Below are 15826 nucleotides of genomic sequence, written 5' to 3' on the forward strand. Positions count from 1 at the left end.
TCATATATAATTATATGACGGGAATTTTTTTTTTATACATTATAGAATTATTTAATTATCCTTTTGGGGTATTTCATATTTTCCATAAGTGCTTTCAGATTTAACCTGTTAATCAACGCTCACAAACCAGTAGGACTTACTAGGTGATTAAATGCTGCCCTCTGGCTGCTAACATGAGTATCGCAGCCACCAATACACGCCTCATTAATTCATAAAAAAACTCCTCGACGACTAATGAGAGAACAAGAGTCGAATAAAAGTCATCTTTTGTTTAATTTGAAAAAAAACTTTTGCAGTGTTAACAAAAACAACAACAACAAAAGAATCACAATTATAAATCAAGCTAAATAAACACCAGCACTGCTCGTGGAAGAGAAAAACAAACCCCGTCCCCCCCTGGAATACCCCACAAACCACTGCTGCCTCTTTGCTCACAAATTGCTCTATTTTAGGATTTTTTCTTTTTTTTAATCAAACTAAAGTCAACTTACACAGCAGCAGCACGGGCGCTTTGCTGGCTCAGCATCCACAAACATCTTCGCTAGAAATGCAAATGGAAACACATGCAAAGCAAAGCTCTCGATAATTACGTCTTATTACTACAGATCTGTGTCCCTGAGTGCTGGGGGGGGGCGGGTAGGGTAGGGCGGGGGGGTCAATACACAACATCTGTGGGCTTAACACAACTCAGTGTACAGTAATTATTGCAACACTGCAGCACACGCTCTTGAAAAAAAAAAAAGGTGTGGGTTTGGCAACAATAAAATGAAAAGTTGCTGACACAGCTCGATTGTTGCAAAGTGGGACACGAGGGAATTGAACCTTTGAATGTAACGGAGACACGAGGAACATGATCCAGAACATGAGGCGGGAGAGTTGGTTTTAAAATCTCTATAAGGCACTAGATGTTTAAATAGAAGCACTCTTTAAAAGGGGGTGAGGCGTGGGTGTTGGGGGGTGATGATGCTGGGTGTGAGAATATTTTACAAAGTGATTCGTTCTCTCTGTGTGTGTCAGTGTGTGTGTGTGTGTTTTTTTTAATCGTCCTTCTTGTCCGACACGCTGTCCTCCGGACTTCCCCCCGATGGGATCTGGCCGGTCAACTCCAGGTCGCCGGGCATGGCCTCCTGGACCGCCTGGTACCGCTGGAGCTCCAGGTACGTGGTGAAGAGCTTGGCGTACTCCGGGTGAGTGGAGGCGAAGGATTGGAACTCACCTGTGGAGCAACAAACACACAATATTTAAAAAAAAAAAGAAAACTCTCACTAAATCAATAAATCCATCCTCAACATACAGGCAAAGATTTTTTAACTCAAGAATTAAGATTAAAAATTAAAAAAGCTTTTAATGATGAAGCATATTTGTATGGTTCCTTAAATAAAGTGACACAATTTAATAACAACACAACAATATTATGATTTCAATGTATTGTTATTTGTTAATTTAAACATGTATTCATGCAGATTATTGTGTGTTTTGTGGCCCTGAAAGCTCACAAAGACCCAGAGACAACAAAAATAATACATTTTTACCTCAACAAATATGTTTAAAACAATTTATTTAAGGTTGAAATCAAGCTAACGAAACAAAGTACGGATATATATTGGTTTAAATAAAATGTACAAACTAATATTTCTAAAATATGTGTGTGTTATACTGAAATTCAAATAATATAACGTTGTTCAGTGATATCTATCATATATATATTATACTATGTCATATAACTGTGTGTAATATAGACAATACAAGAGGAGATACTGTACATGTTATTTATATATATATTTTGTCATGCGTGCTTATATATCATTTATTTATTTGCATTTCTGTGTAGAAATACATGGAAATTTTCTACAAATTTTAAAAGTATTTTTACTACTTCCTACTCCTTTTTTTTCTTTGTTTGGCTTTATTATCATTTTAATTTATACATGTTATAAAAAAAAAGTATTAATTAATTTAAAGTCGCTAATGCTTTTAACAAAAAAACATTTCTAGTTTTTGGTGTTTTTCTTTTTTTTTTAACCTTAGTGTTATTTCACGGTCAAGGTGACGTAAAGGCCATGAAACAAATGTGTTTGTGGTATCCCTTGTGTTCACCTTGGTCATTCACCTTGACCCTGAGATATATATATTGTTTTTTTTCATGTTTCCATTTTTATCCAGTTCTACGAAGCACATGGTGACCCGGACGACTCACTGTAGGTGATGAATCCGGAGCAGTCGGCGTCGATCTCCTTGAAAAGCTTCACCATGTTGAGGTCGGACACGCCGAGCGCAGAGCGCAGCAGAGCCGTGAACTCTTCACGCGTGATCTTCTCGTCGGCATCCGTGTCGAACAGCTGAGAGAAGAAGAAGAAAAAGAGAGAGTTCGCTAAAGGTACTTCTGGTCGACCACGTGATTAGTCTTCTTCATCCGACCTTGAAAGCCATCTGCAGAACCTCCTCCGTGTTGGCCGGGCGACACAAGATGGTCACGCCGATCACGTACTCCCGGAAATCAATGGTCCCGTCGCGGTTCTGGGGATCAGTAGAAGTGGAGATGATCGTCATGAACCATCGAGTCATAGTCGTCTTGAGATCAACCCCGGCGACTGAAGAACATCCCTCACCCGGTCGAAGAGGGCGAACAGCTCCTCCAGAGCCGGGCTGACAGGAAGCTTCAGGAAGTGGGCGAACTCGGAGATGGTGATGCGTCCGCCTCGACAGGAAGTGGCCATGGCGGCGAAGCCCTCCAGCTCCATCTTCACGTTGTCCCACTTCAGACTGAGCAGATGCAGGGAGAGGTCGTTATTGACGAGGGTTATTGACGAGGGGGTCTCAAGGTCGTGGCCCTAGTTTTTGCGAGACTCCATTTTGTTGAGCGTCTGATGGTTTAATTAATAAATATCATCGCATCAAATGTTCTCTTAAGTCTACTTTTGATTTTAAAGTGAGGCTGGAACAGATTTCTAGACTAAAAAAAAAAAAATCACAGTCAAACCACATGAAAAAATAATAAACTAAACAAGAAAGTTCTAAGAAAATATATCAACACACTTAAAAATTGCAATACTTTTATAACAATACCATATAACCATAATACCACATATTTTTTTCTAATTAAAAACAAACAAATATAACATTGAAATTATTTATAATTGGCTTTAATATCCTATTCAATTTTTATTTTAAATTTCAATAATATAAATGTAGTAAAATGGGATTATGATTTAAATATTCACTTTTGTTCATTTTTCTGTCGCAATTTAACTTTTAATTTAGCAGGAGTCACAACAATACGATCCCGCAAAGATCCTGGCAATGACTGAGGATGAGAGGATACGATCAACATTTTTCTTGAATCATTATTTACATTTAGTTTTTTTATTTACTTTTTCAAATTTAGTTCCCTGTGGTTAATAATTAAATAAATTGTGTATAAAATTAAATAATAGTATTTTGAAATTTACAATTAACGTAAAAATATTTAAAAAAGCTTTGGTTCATTTTTTTGCATGTTGTGTTGCAGTTAAACTTCTGTCCGCTAGATGGCAGCAGTCATTACGTCCCCTGCCTCTAAAGGAACAATGGAATACTGCAAGATCCCGCTGATGACTGAGGACGAGAGGATACAGCCGACCACAGCAGCTTTTAAAGCTAATGTTTGGACATATTTTGGTTTGAAAACAAATTAAAAGCTGTTACGACTGAGGACTAGAGGATACAGTCGACCACAGCAGCTTTTAAAGCTAATGTTTGGACATATTTTGGTTTGAAAACAAATTAAAAGCTGTTACGACTGAGGACTAGAGGATACAGTCGACTCCAGCGGCTTTTAAAGCTAACGTTTGGACATATTTCGGTTTGAAAACAAATGAAAGCAGTTACGACTTCGTCAAGAGTCATGTGGTCTGTATATTCTGCAACACCAGAGTCAAGTACTCGACAATACTACACATATATCCTTGTTTTCCTACACAATATATTGGATCGTTGGTTCTGTATCATGATTCGTATCAAATCACCAGATTCTTCACTATCAAACGGCAAAGTTCTCACTTGAGTTTGCGGCTGATTTTGGTGAACTCCACCAGTCCCGCCTCCATCGGCAGCGTCAGCTCTCCGGCGGAGATCATCAGGCGACAGTCTTCGTACGTGTGGTCGGTCACCGGGACTCCCAGGGCCCTGCGACCACGAAAAGTTATTTTATTTAATCATGGAAAACTCATTGATGTCTTTAGTGATCGTTGAAACTTTTCGAAGCGACTCACGCGGCCATGATCTCTCGCACTCGACTCGCTAGCAACGACGGGCTCTTCCTCTCCTCCTCGGTGGGCGTGTGTGGAGGCAGGAACTTGGAAAAAAAAAGAAAAGAAAGAGGGTCACCATGAGCGAGACCAAGAGCAACATTCTCAGTTTGTTACCTCGATCTCCACGGTGGTGTAAAGCTGGGACAGAGTGAGCAGCAACAGGGTTCTCCTGAAGGTGACGAGAAAACATTGTTAACTTCAAACGTTTTGAACATCCGTCGAGAAGATTCTACTCACGAGCTGAAGCCTTGCCAAGTCCAAGTCACCGTATCCTGCAGACATTATAAGAAATATATTTGCAACATACAAGCGTTTAGAAATGATGGATTTTACTTGAACTAGCAACAGTTTTCTGATTAAAAATACGTTTATTATGATGAGATTGACTCACAAGTCTGTTGGGATATCTCATGATAATCGGCTGCACCGGGACTCCAGGAATAAACGCTCCTAGAAAAAGAAATGCCAAAGTTAAAAGGGTCGTTTAACGAGAACAGACCGCTGCCAAGCAGCTCATTTTCAAGATATTATTGTCCTATCTTTTTTAAGCATTTGAAATAACAATGACATCATCAATAACTAAATTTAAATGACACTTGAAACTCCAGTGAACGCATGTAGAGTTTGTTTAACACCAGAGGTCCCAAACGTACAGCCTGCGGGCCATTTTATGGCCGTTTAAAAGACTAATTTTTCCACAATGTTGAAAGGTTAAAGAATAGCAATCATAGAAATGTGATCATTTATATACCTTGGATAATATCGTTAAGATTAGATTCCTGCAAAAAGACACATTAAATAAAAAAAATAAAAAAATCTCAACTTAAAAGTAAAACCAAAACAAAAAACAGCAAAATATAAAGTAATTGTGTGAAAAGTGATTTTATTTTGAAATTTGATTTGTTTTTCCTTCCCGTCTTCCACGGCGCCTGTTGCGCTGACAGAAGCTGCAGCTCGTCACACAGTCACCACCTCACTAACCCAGCTTAAAGCCACCTCTCCTGCAGCAACAGGCGCCAGATTATAATCGTCACTCCTTAGTATGTACATTCTCTACGCTCTACTTTCAGATGACAGGTCTTTCTTGTTTTTTTGGGTGCATTTTTATCCTCTTTGGGCCTGAGCAAAAGTAGTATAGCATATTATTCTTGTAAAAAACTGTTTCCAGGTTAAACCAAATACTTTTTCAGCACCTTATCATAGAACTTAAAGGAGGGGTAGGTGATCCCCCAAAATGGTGTTAGCAAGCTACACTGAATTGATTTTTTTACAGCACTGCTGTTACCATTTTTGTGTCAGATGATTCAATCAATTGGAGAAATCGAAGTGTGAAGGGGGTTCGAGGCAACTTACTAAAGGAACCTATAGAAGGATATTATCTTCGAGTCGATCTGAAAGCTGCTTGCAAGGGCCTCGGTGAGTCAATTTAAAGAACCAAAGGAATGTACTAGGATCATGTGATCGTGTTGTCGAGAGTCCATATTTCACAATAATCGGGTGTTTGGAAACAGTAAGATTAGCTCTGCTAGTGAACTAGCAAACAGTCGTCATGCTGCGAATGAGTTATTCAACATCCAGAACATCTATGTTCTTTATACTTGCACTTTGTTCTTTTGTTCTTGCTTTTATGAAACTTGCTGCACTTTCTATTGTCTGCTAATGAACTAGCTAACAGTTGTCATGCTGCTAATGAGTGTATAGATACTATTTATATATAATCTAGGAACAAGGATATATTAGTAGTATTGTTGAGTACTTGACTCTGGTGTTGCAGAATTTACAGATAACGTGCCTCTTGACAAAGTTTTAATTCGTTTTGAAACCAAAATATGTCCAAAAATTAACTTTAAAAGCTGATGGACTGTATCCTCTTGTCCTCAGTCATCGCCACGATTTCGCAAAATTTCATTGTTCCTTTAGAAAACCTAAATTAACTCCATAAATATTTACATTTTTATAGTAGATTTTATAGTTTGTTTTGAAAACGAAAATATGTCCAAACATCAGCTTTAAAAGCTGATGGAGTCGAAAGTATCCTCTCGTCCTCAGTCGTCACTAGGATCTTGCAGTTTTACATTGTTCCTTTAGCGGCGGAGGACTTAGTGAGATTTAAATTGCTACAAAAAACATGTTAATTGCGAATTTCAAACTATAATGATTTAATTTTACACACAATTTATTTAAATATTAACCATAAGGGACTATTCCTCTCTCTTTGCGCTTGATGGATCTACTGACTCCTTTAAGAAACATCTTAAGACGTTTCTATTTGTTCAGGCTTTTCCTTGATTTTCTGGAACTCCTGTGTTGTTCTCAGTATTATCTTGATCTTTAAAGTATATACTTTTGTGAGTATTGTTTTGATTGTTAAAGCGCTTTGTGACCCTGGTCTGGAAAAGCGCTATATAAATAAATATTACTTACTTACTTACTTACTTACTATGATGAAAATAAAATATGATTTGAACTAAGAAAAAAAAAAGAAAATAATAATATCAAATATAAATGTTGAATATCGATACAGTATCGTGTAAAGACATTTTCTTACACTACTATTAACCCATGCTCATCCAGTCTAGTAGCATGCATCTTCCTCGCATCCCTCACTCGACTCTTACCCTGCTTGAAGGTGATGAGACAGGAGCGGTTGGTGCAAGTTCCCTCTGGGAAGATCAGAACCTGAAACAACAAAATACTAGTTAGCCTTCATAGTTTCTTTTTACGGACGATTTCTCTTCCCCCGTGAACAAGGACCTGTGGCCAGAGCCCTCCGGACTTGGCCCTGCTGTCAATCTCCTGTATCGTGTTCTTCCTGGAGTCTGGATCTTTTCTGGAGACCAGCACTGGTTGTAGACAACGTACGAACCCTGCAGGCACGAGCAGGCAAAGTGAATCGAGGAAGCAGGACATGACTAATACGACTCGCCGTGGCATAAAGCAGGGACTGGTGATACGGTTAAAGCCTCTGCGTTCCGTCCAGATAGTTGACGGCTGGATTATCTCACCGTTAATCGTCGCGACCGATTGAACCGAAACGTTAACTTTTAAGGCGATTTCTCGCAATCTTACTTCCAAATATGGGCGTGGCCAAGTTCTCCAGGCGGGACACGGTGGAGGGAAGTCCGGCTATGATGCACACGATGCCGTCGAAGAAGGTGGAGTGAGGGGCCACGGCCAGGATGGGCGCCTCGTGGCTGGTGACCTGCCGACCTTTGACCACCACCCTGAAGCCCATGCAGAAGTAGTAGGCGCGTCCTAGGAAGGCCATCACCTTCAGACACAGGAACCTGAGGAGCAAGAGTTTGCGTTAGTCATGAAGAACCTTTATTGATAAAGACATCGTCGACACAGACACGATTATAGACATTTTTTTAAATCTCATTATTACTCAGGGGTCAGATTGAGGAAAATCTTTTACAAAAATAATGTTATAATTAATTCAATTAATAACTTTGGAATGTTTTCTTCATCTTAACTTGGTCTCTACAGAGTGTTTTTTTTATACTTTAGAAAAATCCTCATAAGCCGTTACCCCTAGTCTAGACAATACAAAGAAAATGAGATTCACAAACGGAAAAACAGGATAAAGGAATCATAGTTTTGGTAAAAATCCAGTAAATGCATGCAGTTGCAGGAATGAGTTCAGTGAGAGGGAGTGAGACCAGAGTTACAGCACAAATTTGAAGGTACAAAGTGACCTGGAAGTCGTTTTATTTTAGTGAGAAATGTATTTATTTATTTATTTTAATTCAGGCAATGATTCAAGTTCCATTAGACCAGCTAATAACTCAAGGACAATGCACTTATATTTCTTAATATTTATATATCTTTTTTTAACTGTATAAGATTATGATTTGCTGAAATTGTTGACCCCTGTTTGCTTTTTTACTACATTTTACTTGTCATAAAGTTGAACAAAATAAATGTTATATTTTATATATATAGTACATTTTATTTTATTAAATAAAAACTGTAAAGTTAAGTAAAGTAGAACAACCACTCCATATTAAAACTTGTCATAGAAAAAGGGACAAAATCACTCATGGCAAATAAAAAAAAAAGAAATCTGAAGTAATTAAATCAAAACAAACCAAAGAAACATGGACATAAATGTATGAGTAATGAAAATTACAGTGTTAGCAAGTGGACCATGAGTACAGTTGTAAAAAACGGCCAAAGTGTGGATTCAATATTCTGAAGAATTCAGAGCAACTGTCTACCATTTTCTAAATGTTTTAAAACCAAAATATTCTCAAAACTTTAGTATTTCACCTCGTGTTTGACAAGACAAACTATCGAGACCCACCAGTCTGGAAAATCAGGTTTTTGACACCATAATAAAAGTGTCTTAAGTACCTGTTAACAAACATAAGGTGAGGTTTTAGTTTTAAGTGGATGAAGTTCTGGTTCCACTGGACAAACCCTTGAGGCTAGCATACCTAGCTTTATTTATCGTTTTCAATGATTTTTTTCTCATCATATTTTGGCTCTTCGCTCCTCTTTTTTAGTTGAGGGCCCCACACAACAGAACATAATGTGGCCCGTGAGAAGATTTAACCACCCCCCTTGACTTAAAGTTCCCTTTTCCAAATATACTTAATTAATATGGTGCCTATGTTGTATGATTCTATGTTAATCATTGTATCCTTTCTTTGTGTTATTTCCTTTGACCTAAGTTCTTTATATTTGCACTTTGTCATCCCTTGCTCTTCGTTCTCTTCATTTGCACTATGTCATCCTTTGCTCTTTGTTCTTTATATTATTCTATATATATATATAAATATATATATTCTTATTAAGAATAAAAAAAAGAGTTTCATCATAATATTGAAAATAATGTGGTTTGAATGAGCTGCTTGGCGGATGTCTGAGCGCTTTCTAGTAAACCGTGTACAGAAACGTTACACAACTGAAACTGTTTGTTCCTGTTTAGTGTGCTGGGACAAGTGTTTTCTCTCGCTAATAGTTCCTGACATGACTGGAAGAATGTGCTCTTCTGTCCAATCACGCCCCGCTCGAGATGATATCTCCAAAAAAAGAAAGGCTGTTCACTTCGAGGAAGAGAAGAAGAAGAAGCACAGCCACCAGGACGGTGATTGAAACCAGAACCTTCCACATGTTATGAAACCAGAAGCTAGACTACAAGAATTGAAATAACAATGACCAAAATGATGACATCATTTTAAATCAGGGACCAATCATTTGATACTAAAAAATATCGGGTAAATTCAATATTATTATAGCGAGAATATTTTAATCTAACTGAACAACTAAGACTAATATCATTCAACTTCCTGTTCCTGTAATCTTCAGTCTGGTTTACGATCTTGAACTTCAGTCCACTCTTCACCATGTTTGGTCAAAAGAATGTGAGAGCTTACACACTTTAGTTTCCTGTGTGAAGAAAGAGAAGGAAGTTCAAAGCCTCAAAGTGTTAAGCGTCAAAAAGGGAACATTTGTGAAACACATACCAAAGTGAAGATTACTTTCCATTAATTCACTTAATCATATTATTTGTACTTTTATTTATCAGATGTTTACCATTTCAATTAATACATCTTAAATCTCATAATTCAATCTTAATCACGGATATTTTACTTCATAGTTTAATCACATATTTTCCTTTCAATTCATAATTCTCACTTTAATCTAAGACTTTTAACTTAATCTTAAGATTTTTACTTAATCATCAATATTTTACTTCATAGTTTAATCACATATTTTCCTTTCAATTCATAATTCTCACTTTAATCTAAGACTTTTAACTTAATCTCAAGATTTTTAGTTAATCATCAATATTTTACTTCATAGTTTAATCTCATATTTTTCCTTTCAATTTACAATTCTCACTTCAATCTCAGACTTTTAACTTGATCTCGGAATTTTTACTTTAATCTCAGAATTTTTACTTAATCAGAGATATTTTTACTTCATAGATTAATCTCATATTTCTCCTTTCAATTCATAATACTCACTTTATTCTCATACTTTTAACTTAATCACCAATATTTTACTTTAAAGTCAAATCTAATATTCATCCTTTTAATGCATAATTCTAGATTTAATCTCAGACTTTAAAATGAATCTCTAATTTGTTTTACTTGGGCCGCACTTTCCCCATGTCTGATCCAAACAATGATTAATAAAGCATAAATCTATGTTGTGTGATTAATAAAAACAAGTGATGGGACTGAGCTCATGGCTCTTCTAAGACGATGTACGAGGCGAGATCTCACATTCAAGGTCGTGGGTGAAAGAAAAGAGACTTGGACGTCGCATCCGGTGCGAGAAGCTGCCAAACACTGAAGTGACATGTTAGTCAGAGGACGTGACTGAGAAGCAACAACAATATACAGGAAATAATCGTCGCCCAGAAGACTTTATACGTTTTATTAGTTCTAGTTCTGCTTTTCCGTGAGAACAAATATTTGCTGATTTAATCAGAAGTTGAATTTTCTTGTGTCATTTATTCAATGATTCATCTGATTACCCCGGATTTCTGAAGATTTTCTGGAAAATCCACAATGCGTTTTATAATCTGGTGCTATTTACGTATTAATTCTGGTTGTTCTCACTGATCTGCAACCAATTGTATAAAGTACCAACGCTCAGAAATATATCAAAATGCATGTAAAATGTATATTTTTAGTAAGACTTTGGTAAATATGATTAATGAGCCTTAAAATCCAGTTAACCCACCAATAAATACAGTCATTTCTTTCTTTTTCCTGAATTTTAAACATTTAAATAGCATTTTTTCCGTGTTTTTCAACCCGGTTTGTTTAACCGACTTTGCTTTACTCTTTTTAATCAATAAATCAGTTTCTCAATGAGATTAGCTTTACATTCCTGTTCACTTACACTTTGATCGGCATTCATAAAAAGAAAAAACCCCACAAAACTAATAAAGCGAGAGATTAATGAGTCCTGCTCAAAGGTGGACCACTCCTTATTTATCAAGGCTCAATTTATAATGTTTCACCGTTGTTTCTCACAGCTTTACCGCCCACATCAACTGTTACACAACGTTAGAAACTAGTGGAGCTCGGCTGAGTGTGAATGACGTATCAAGGTTGACATTTTCTTACGCTCCACTCTGTGTCTAAAGCTACACTATTTATCTAAACTCTTGAGTTCATTTGCACACCATTCTCTAAATAAAGATGATGTTAAAAAAATGTAGGTTTTGTTATGTCTTGGGTTTTTGCTCTTTGTTTAAAAACTGATTTTTCCCTCCCAAAACTTGCTTTGTGGCCACTGTATTAGTTCAAATTGTATCTTTTGTGATTAGTAGAAAATATTTATACATGTAGAGCTGAATGGACGAATACTTTGGTTGGTTTTCATTTGCATGTCAAGCTGTGGAGTAACTTTGTGGAAACAGTCTGGAGACTGGAAATAAAGAACATATATACATCTGTAAAGATTATAAAGAAGTCGTTTAAATGTGCCACAAACTAAAGAATAATTAACAAGGGGTAAGAAATGCAAAGTACTTTACTTCTTTCTACTTCTTTTTCCAACTACAAGGTTTTGTTGTTTTCTTTTTTATTGAGCTTTTTTGTTTTACACAAACCACATTTGGCTCAAACAAATTGGAAATTGGGTTTGAAACACATTTTTTCTGCCTCGAGTAAAAATGTAAATTTAGAATCAGAAGCTGTTGTTGCAAGTGTTGTAAACACAACACCAAATATGGTGATGTTTTTTTCATGATCCTGTATCGATATGACAAAGCACTGTAATGATTCATTTTTTCGCTTCTAAATCATGTTTTTATTACAGTTTTCTTAATGTTTTTTATTCCAATGAAGTGTGTTTAAAACAATACAAGTATCTAAATTCAATCATGTGTTCAGTCGCACATCTCTCAAAATAAATGGCATTTTAAAATTGTGGGGGGTTTTATTTTTCAAATCTGGAGTGCTTGTTCTATTTACAAAAACAAAAAACACTGTAGCGATTTCCTTTTACTATCAAACATATTTTTATCATATTTATTTTATGGTTTATACTTTATGTTACTTGCAATTGTTCTTTTTGTGTTGCAATTAAACTTCTATCTGGCAGTAGTTATTGTGTCCTGGGCAGCTCAATGAACAGTACAATTCCGGGTGATCCAGGCTATGACTGAGGACGAGAGGATACAGTCGGCTCCAGCAGCTTTTAAAGTCGATGTATGGACATATTTTGGTTTCAAAACAAATGAAAGTAGTTACAACTTTGTTGAGACTTATGTGGAGGAGGAGTGAAGTCATTATTATGTCATATTAGACTATGCTTTCGTAACCTCTCGTTCGCCGAGAATTCATGTCATGATGAGCTAGATACTGCAGCTTGGAGAGGAAGTTTTCAACATTTGAAAAATGCGAGTCAGACGGGTTTTCACATTAGTTGCTCTTTAAACAACATTAAGAATTAGACTAGTGGAACAAGGTCTCCATGACTGATGTTTACATTTTGTAAGAACAAATATTGATATTTTGTTATGCTCTAAAGCTTCACTATCTATCAGTATAAAAACTCGAGCTTGTATTCATTCATAAAACCTTCTCAAAATAAAGGAAAGAGAGAATATTTAAAAGTTGTGTCTGTTTTTATCTTATAGTTATTCTATGGTTTTTATTTGAATAAAGAAAAATACATTTCTTTCATTTACTACAAACAAAAATATTTATGGAATCGTTCATTTGGGTGTTCTAATGGAACAATGAAATCTTGCGAGATCCTGGCGATGACCGAGGACAAGAGGATACAGTCCATCGGCTTTTAAAGTTTGGACATATTCTGGTTTCAAAACAAATTACGACTTTGTCAAGAGTCATGTGGTCTGTAGATTCTGCAACACCAGAGTCAAGTACTCGACAATACTACAAATATATCCTTGTTACTACGGTACCACGATATATCGTATCGTTGCCCCTGTATCGTGATACGAATCGTATTTATAGATTCTTGTCAATCCACACCCGTAATTACACCAAAACCAATTATTTGTGACCTCAAAAATCGTCATAAAAAGGGGATAAACTTGGCAGCAGAACACTGCGGTTAAAAAAGCTCTATAGTAGTGAAACAGGGTCGGGTTGCGAGCGCTCCATGACTGATGTTTACATTTTGTAAGAACAAATATTGATATTTTGTTATGCGCTTAAGCTACACTATCAGTATATAAACTCAAGGTTGCATTCAACTCTCCCAAAATAAAAGAAAGAGAGAATATTTAAAAGTTGCATTTGTTTTTAATTTGCATATCTGGGTTGCTTATTCTTTATTCCTTGAAAAAAACATTGCAAATTATTTTTTACCATAATTATTCTATGGTTTATATTCAAATAAAGAAAAATACATTTCTTTTATTTGCTATAAACATGTAAATATGTATGGAATCGTTAATTTAGGTGTTCTAAAGGAACAATGAAATCTCACGAGACTTTTAAAGTTTGGTCATATTCTGGTTTCAAAACAAATTACAACTTTATCAAGAGTCATGTGGTCTGTAAATTCTGCAACACCGGAGTCAAGTACTCGACAATACTACGAATATATCCTTGTTCCTACAGTCTCACGATATATCGTATTGTTGCCGCTGTATCGTGGTAGGTATCGTATTTTCAGACTCTTGTCAATACACACCCTTCATTTCACCCAGACCAATTATTTGTGACCTCAAAGAAATACATTAAATTGTCATAAAAAAGGGATAAATTTGGCAGCTGTGGTTAAAAAGTTTAAGTGGAATCAGTCTGATGTTTGGACATATTTTGGTTTCAAAACCAATGAAAGCAGTTACGACTTCGTCAAGAGTCACGTGGTCTGTAAGTTCTGCAACACCAGAGTCAAGTACTCGACAATACTACACATATATCCTTGTTCCTACAGTTTAACAATATATCGTATTGTTGCCCCTGTATCGTGATGCGCATCATATTTTCAGATACTTGTCAATACAATCCCTTATTTACACAAAAACCAATTATTTATCATAAAAAGGGGATAAATTAATCGTTCATTTAGGTGTTCTAAAGGAACAATGAAATCTTGCGAGATCCTGGTGATGACTGAGGACAAGAGGATACAGTCCATCAGCTTTTAAAGTTTGGACATATTCTGGTTTCAAAACAAATTACGACTTCATGTGGTCTGTAAATTCTGCAACACCAGAGTCAAGTACTCGCCAATACTACCAATATATCCTTGTAGTTCTACGATACATCGTATTGTTGCACCTGTATCATGATACGTATCATATTTTCAGATTCTTGTCAATACACATCTTAACCTCAAGTAGGGAGACCTGGCACTACCTTGAACACTATCACTACGCCGAAAGTAGAATTGGGACTCCACTACACTTCGCGGGCACGCGCAAACCTAGTGGTAGGGCGTAGTGGTAGTGGTCAAACTGAGAATTGGAATCGAGCCTTAGTTACACCCAGACCTATTATTTGTGACGTCAAAAATCCTCATAAAAAAGGGGATAAATCTGGCAGCAGAACACTGCGGTTAAAAACAATTCATGTGGAATCAGTCTTGGTTTTTCTAATCTAGATGTAGAGTTTCATCCCATAACCCAAATAATTTAACGGTTAGAAAACCATTCAAACCACACCATGCAGAAGAACCCCTTGCAGAAGTGTTGTTTTTTTTCCTTGCAGATGCAAAAAGCTGTACCTTCTCCAGCCGGTCATGGGTTCGGCTCCCTTCACTGGATGCCCGAACGTGATCATGACAGCGACGGGCCATGTCACCGTGAGCACCAGCGACAGCAGGATGGCCCGGATGGGGACCAGGAACACCCCCAGGAGGACGCACTGCAAACAAAAAAATAATAAATAAATAAATAAATGTAGATGCCTATGCAGTAGAAAATGGAGAAACGCATAATCTTTATTTATTTTTATTTTTTATTTCAAATCTGCACACAACGGTTCTTATTGTTTGTGCTGCACATTATGACGTCGCTGCAGATTACAGGCCCTGCACTGCTGCTGCTGCATGCATGACCCGCACAATAATCTTTTCACAAGGAACGAGTGTGTGTGTGTGTTATAGTGGCGTCGATCACACACTCACTTTGGCGATGTCGGTCCTGCTGAGCCTGGTGTCCTGCACGAAGGGGTTGATGACGGCGGGGAGCAGCAGCGACTGCTGCCGCGGCAGGGCGGACACCCGCGGGTGAGGCTTCATCACCGCCGCCGCTGGAGGAGCGTCGAAGATGCGGATCTTTTTTTTTACACCTGCTCAGGTGGTTTTACGGTCCATTGTTTTGGTTTTTTCAAAACAACCCGGATTGTGGCGGAAACATGGAGCGAGAGAGAGAGAGAGAGAGAGAGAGAGAGAGAGAGAGAGAGCGACAGCTGAGTCGACGAAGCTCCTCCCCCAACGTGGTTGCAGGTTCAACCCCCACAGCTTTTAAATCACGTTTATTTACTCCTGGAATGTCTCACACGAAATAAAAAACGTTTGTGATGAATAATAAACTGTGACGCAGACTTTGGGTCGGTATGAACTGTTAAGCAGCAATTTAATTAAAT

The 15826-nt window shown here is 37.1% G+C and overlaps 1 protein-coding gene across 1 annotated transcript; it reads right to left on the reverse strand.

Annotated features, from left to right (window-relative positions):
• Nucleotides 1–254: 254 nt before the first annotated feature.
• lpcat2 (lysophosphatidylcholine acyltransferase 2) lies at nucleotides 255–15609 on the reverse strand. The gene is made up of 14 exons (XM_087793438.1): nucleotides 15366–15609; nucleotides 14964–15103; nucleotides 7359–7576; nucleotides 7044–7156; nucleotides 6908–6968; nucleotides 4681–4739; nucleotides 4527–4561; nucleotides 4404–4458; nucleotides 4251–4333; nucleotides 4039–4164; nucleotides 2610–2763; nucleotides 2419–2517; nucleotides 2198–2339; nucleotides 255–1216 (listed from the first exon to the last, which is right to left on the reverse strand). The coding sequence occupies exons 1-14, from the start codon at nucleotides 15477–15479 to the stop codon at nucleotides 1038–1040; spliced, it is 1578 nt and encodes a 525-aa protein (XP_087649564.1). The 5' UTR covers nucleotides 15480–15609; the 3' UTR covers nucleotides 255–1037.
• Between the last annotated feature and the right edge of the window lie 217 nt (nucleotides 15610–15826).

Source organism: Callionymus lyra, chromosome 6, assembly GCF_982586985.1.
Source record: "Callionymus lyra chromosome 6, fCalLyr1.hap1.1, whole genome shotgun sequence".
NCBI lineage: Eukaryota > Metazoa > Chordata > Actinopteri > Syngnathiformes > Callionymidae > Callionymus > Callionymus lyra.

Bases quoted from the DNA above. Each gene is read 5' to 3' on its own strand.
- lpcat2 (XM_087793438.1), bottom strand. From the start codon at position 15,479: ATGAAGCCTCACCCGCGGGTGTCCGCCCTGCCGCGGCAGCAGTCGCTG. The intron at 6,969-7,043 runs GTCCTTGTTCAC...TTGTTGTTTCAG, and splicing joins CCGGAGGGCTCTGGCCACAG to GTTCTGATCTTCCCAGAGGG. The intron at 2,518-2,609 runs GTGAGGGATGTT...ACTGATCCCCAG, and splicing joins TGTTCGCCCTCTTCGACCGG to AACCGCGACGGGACCATTGA.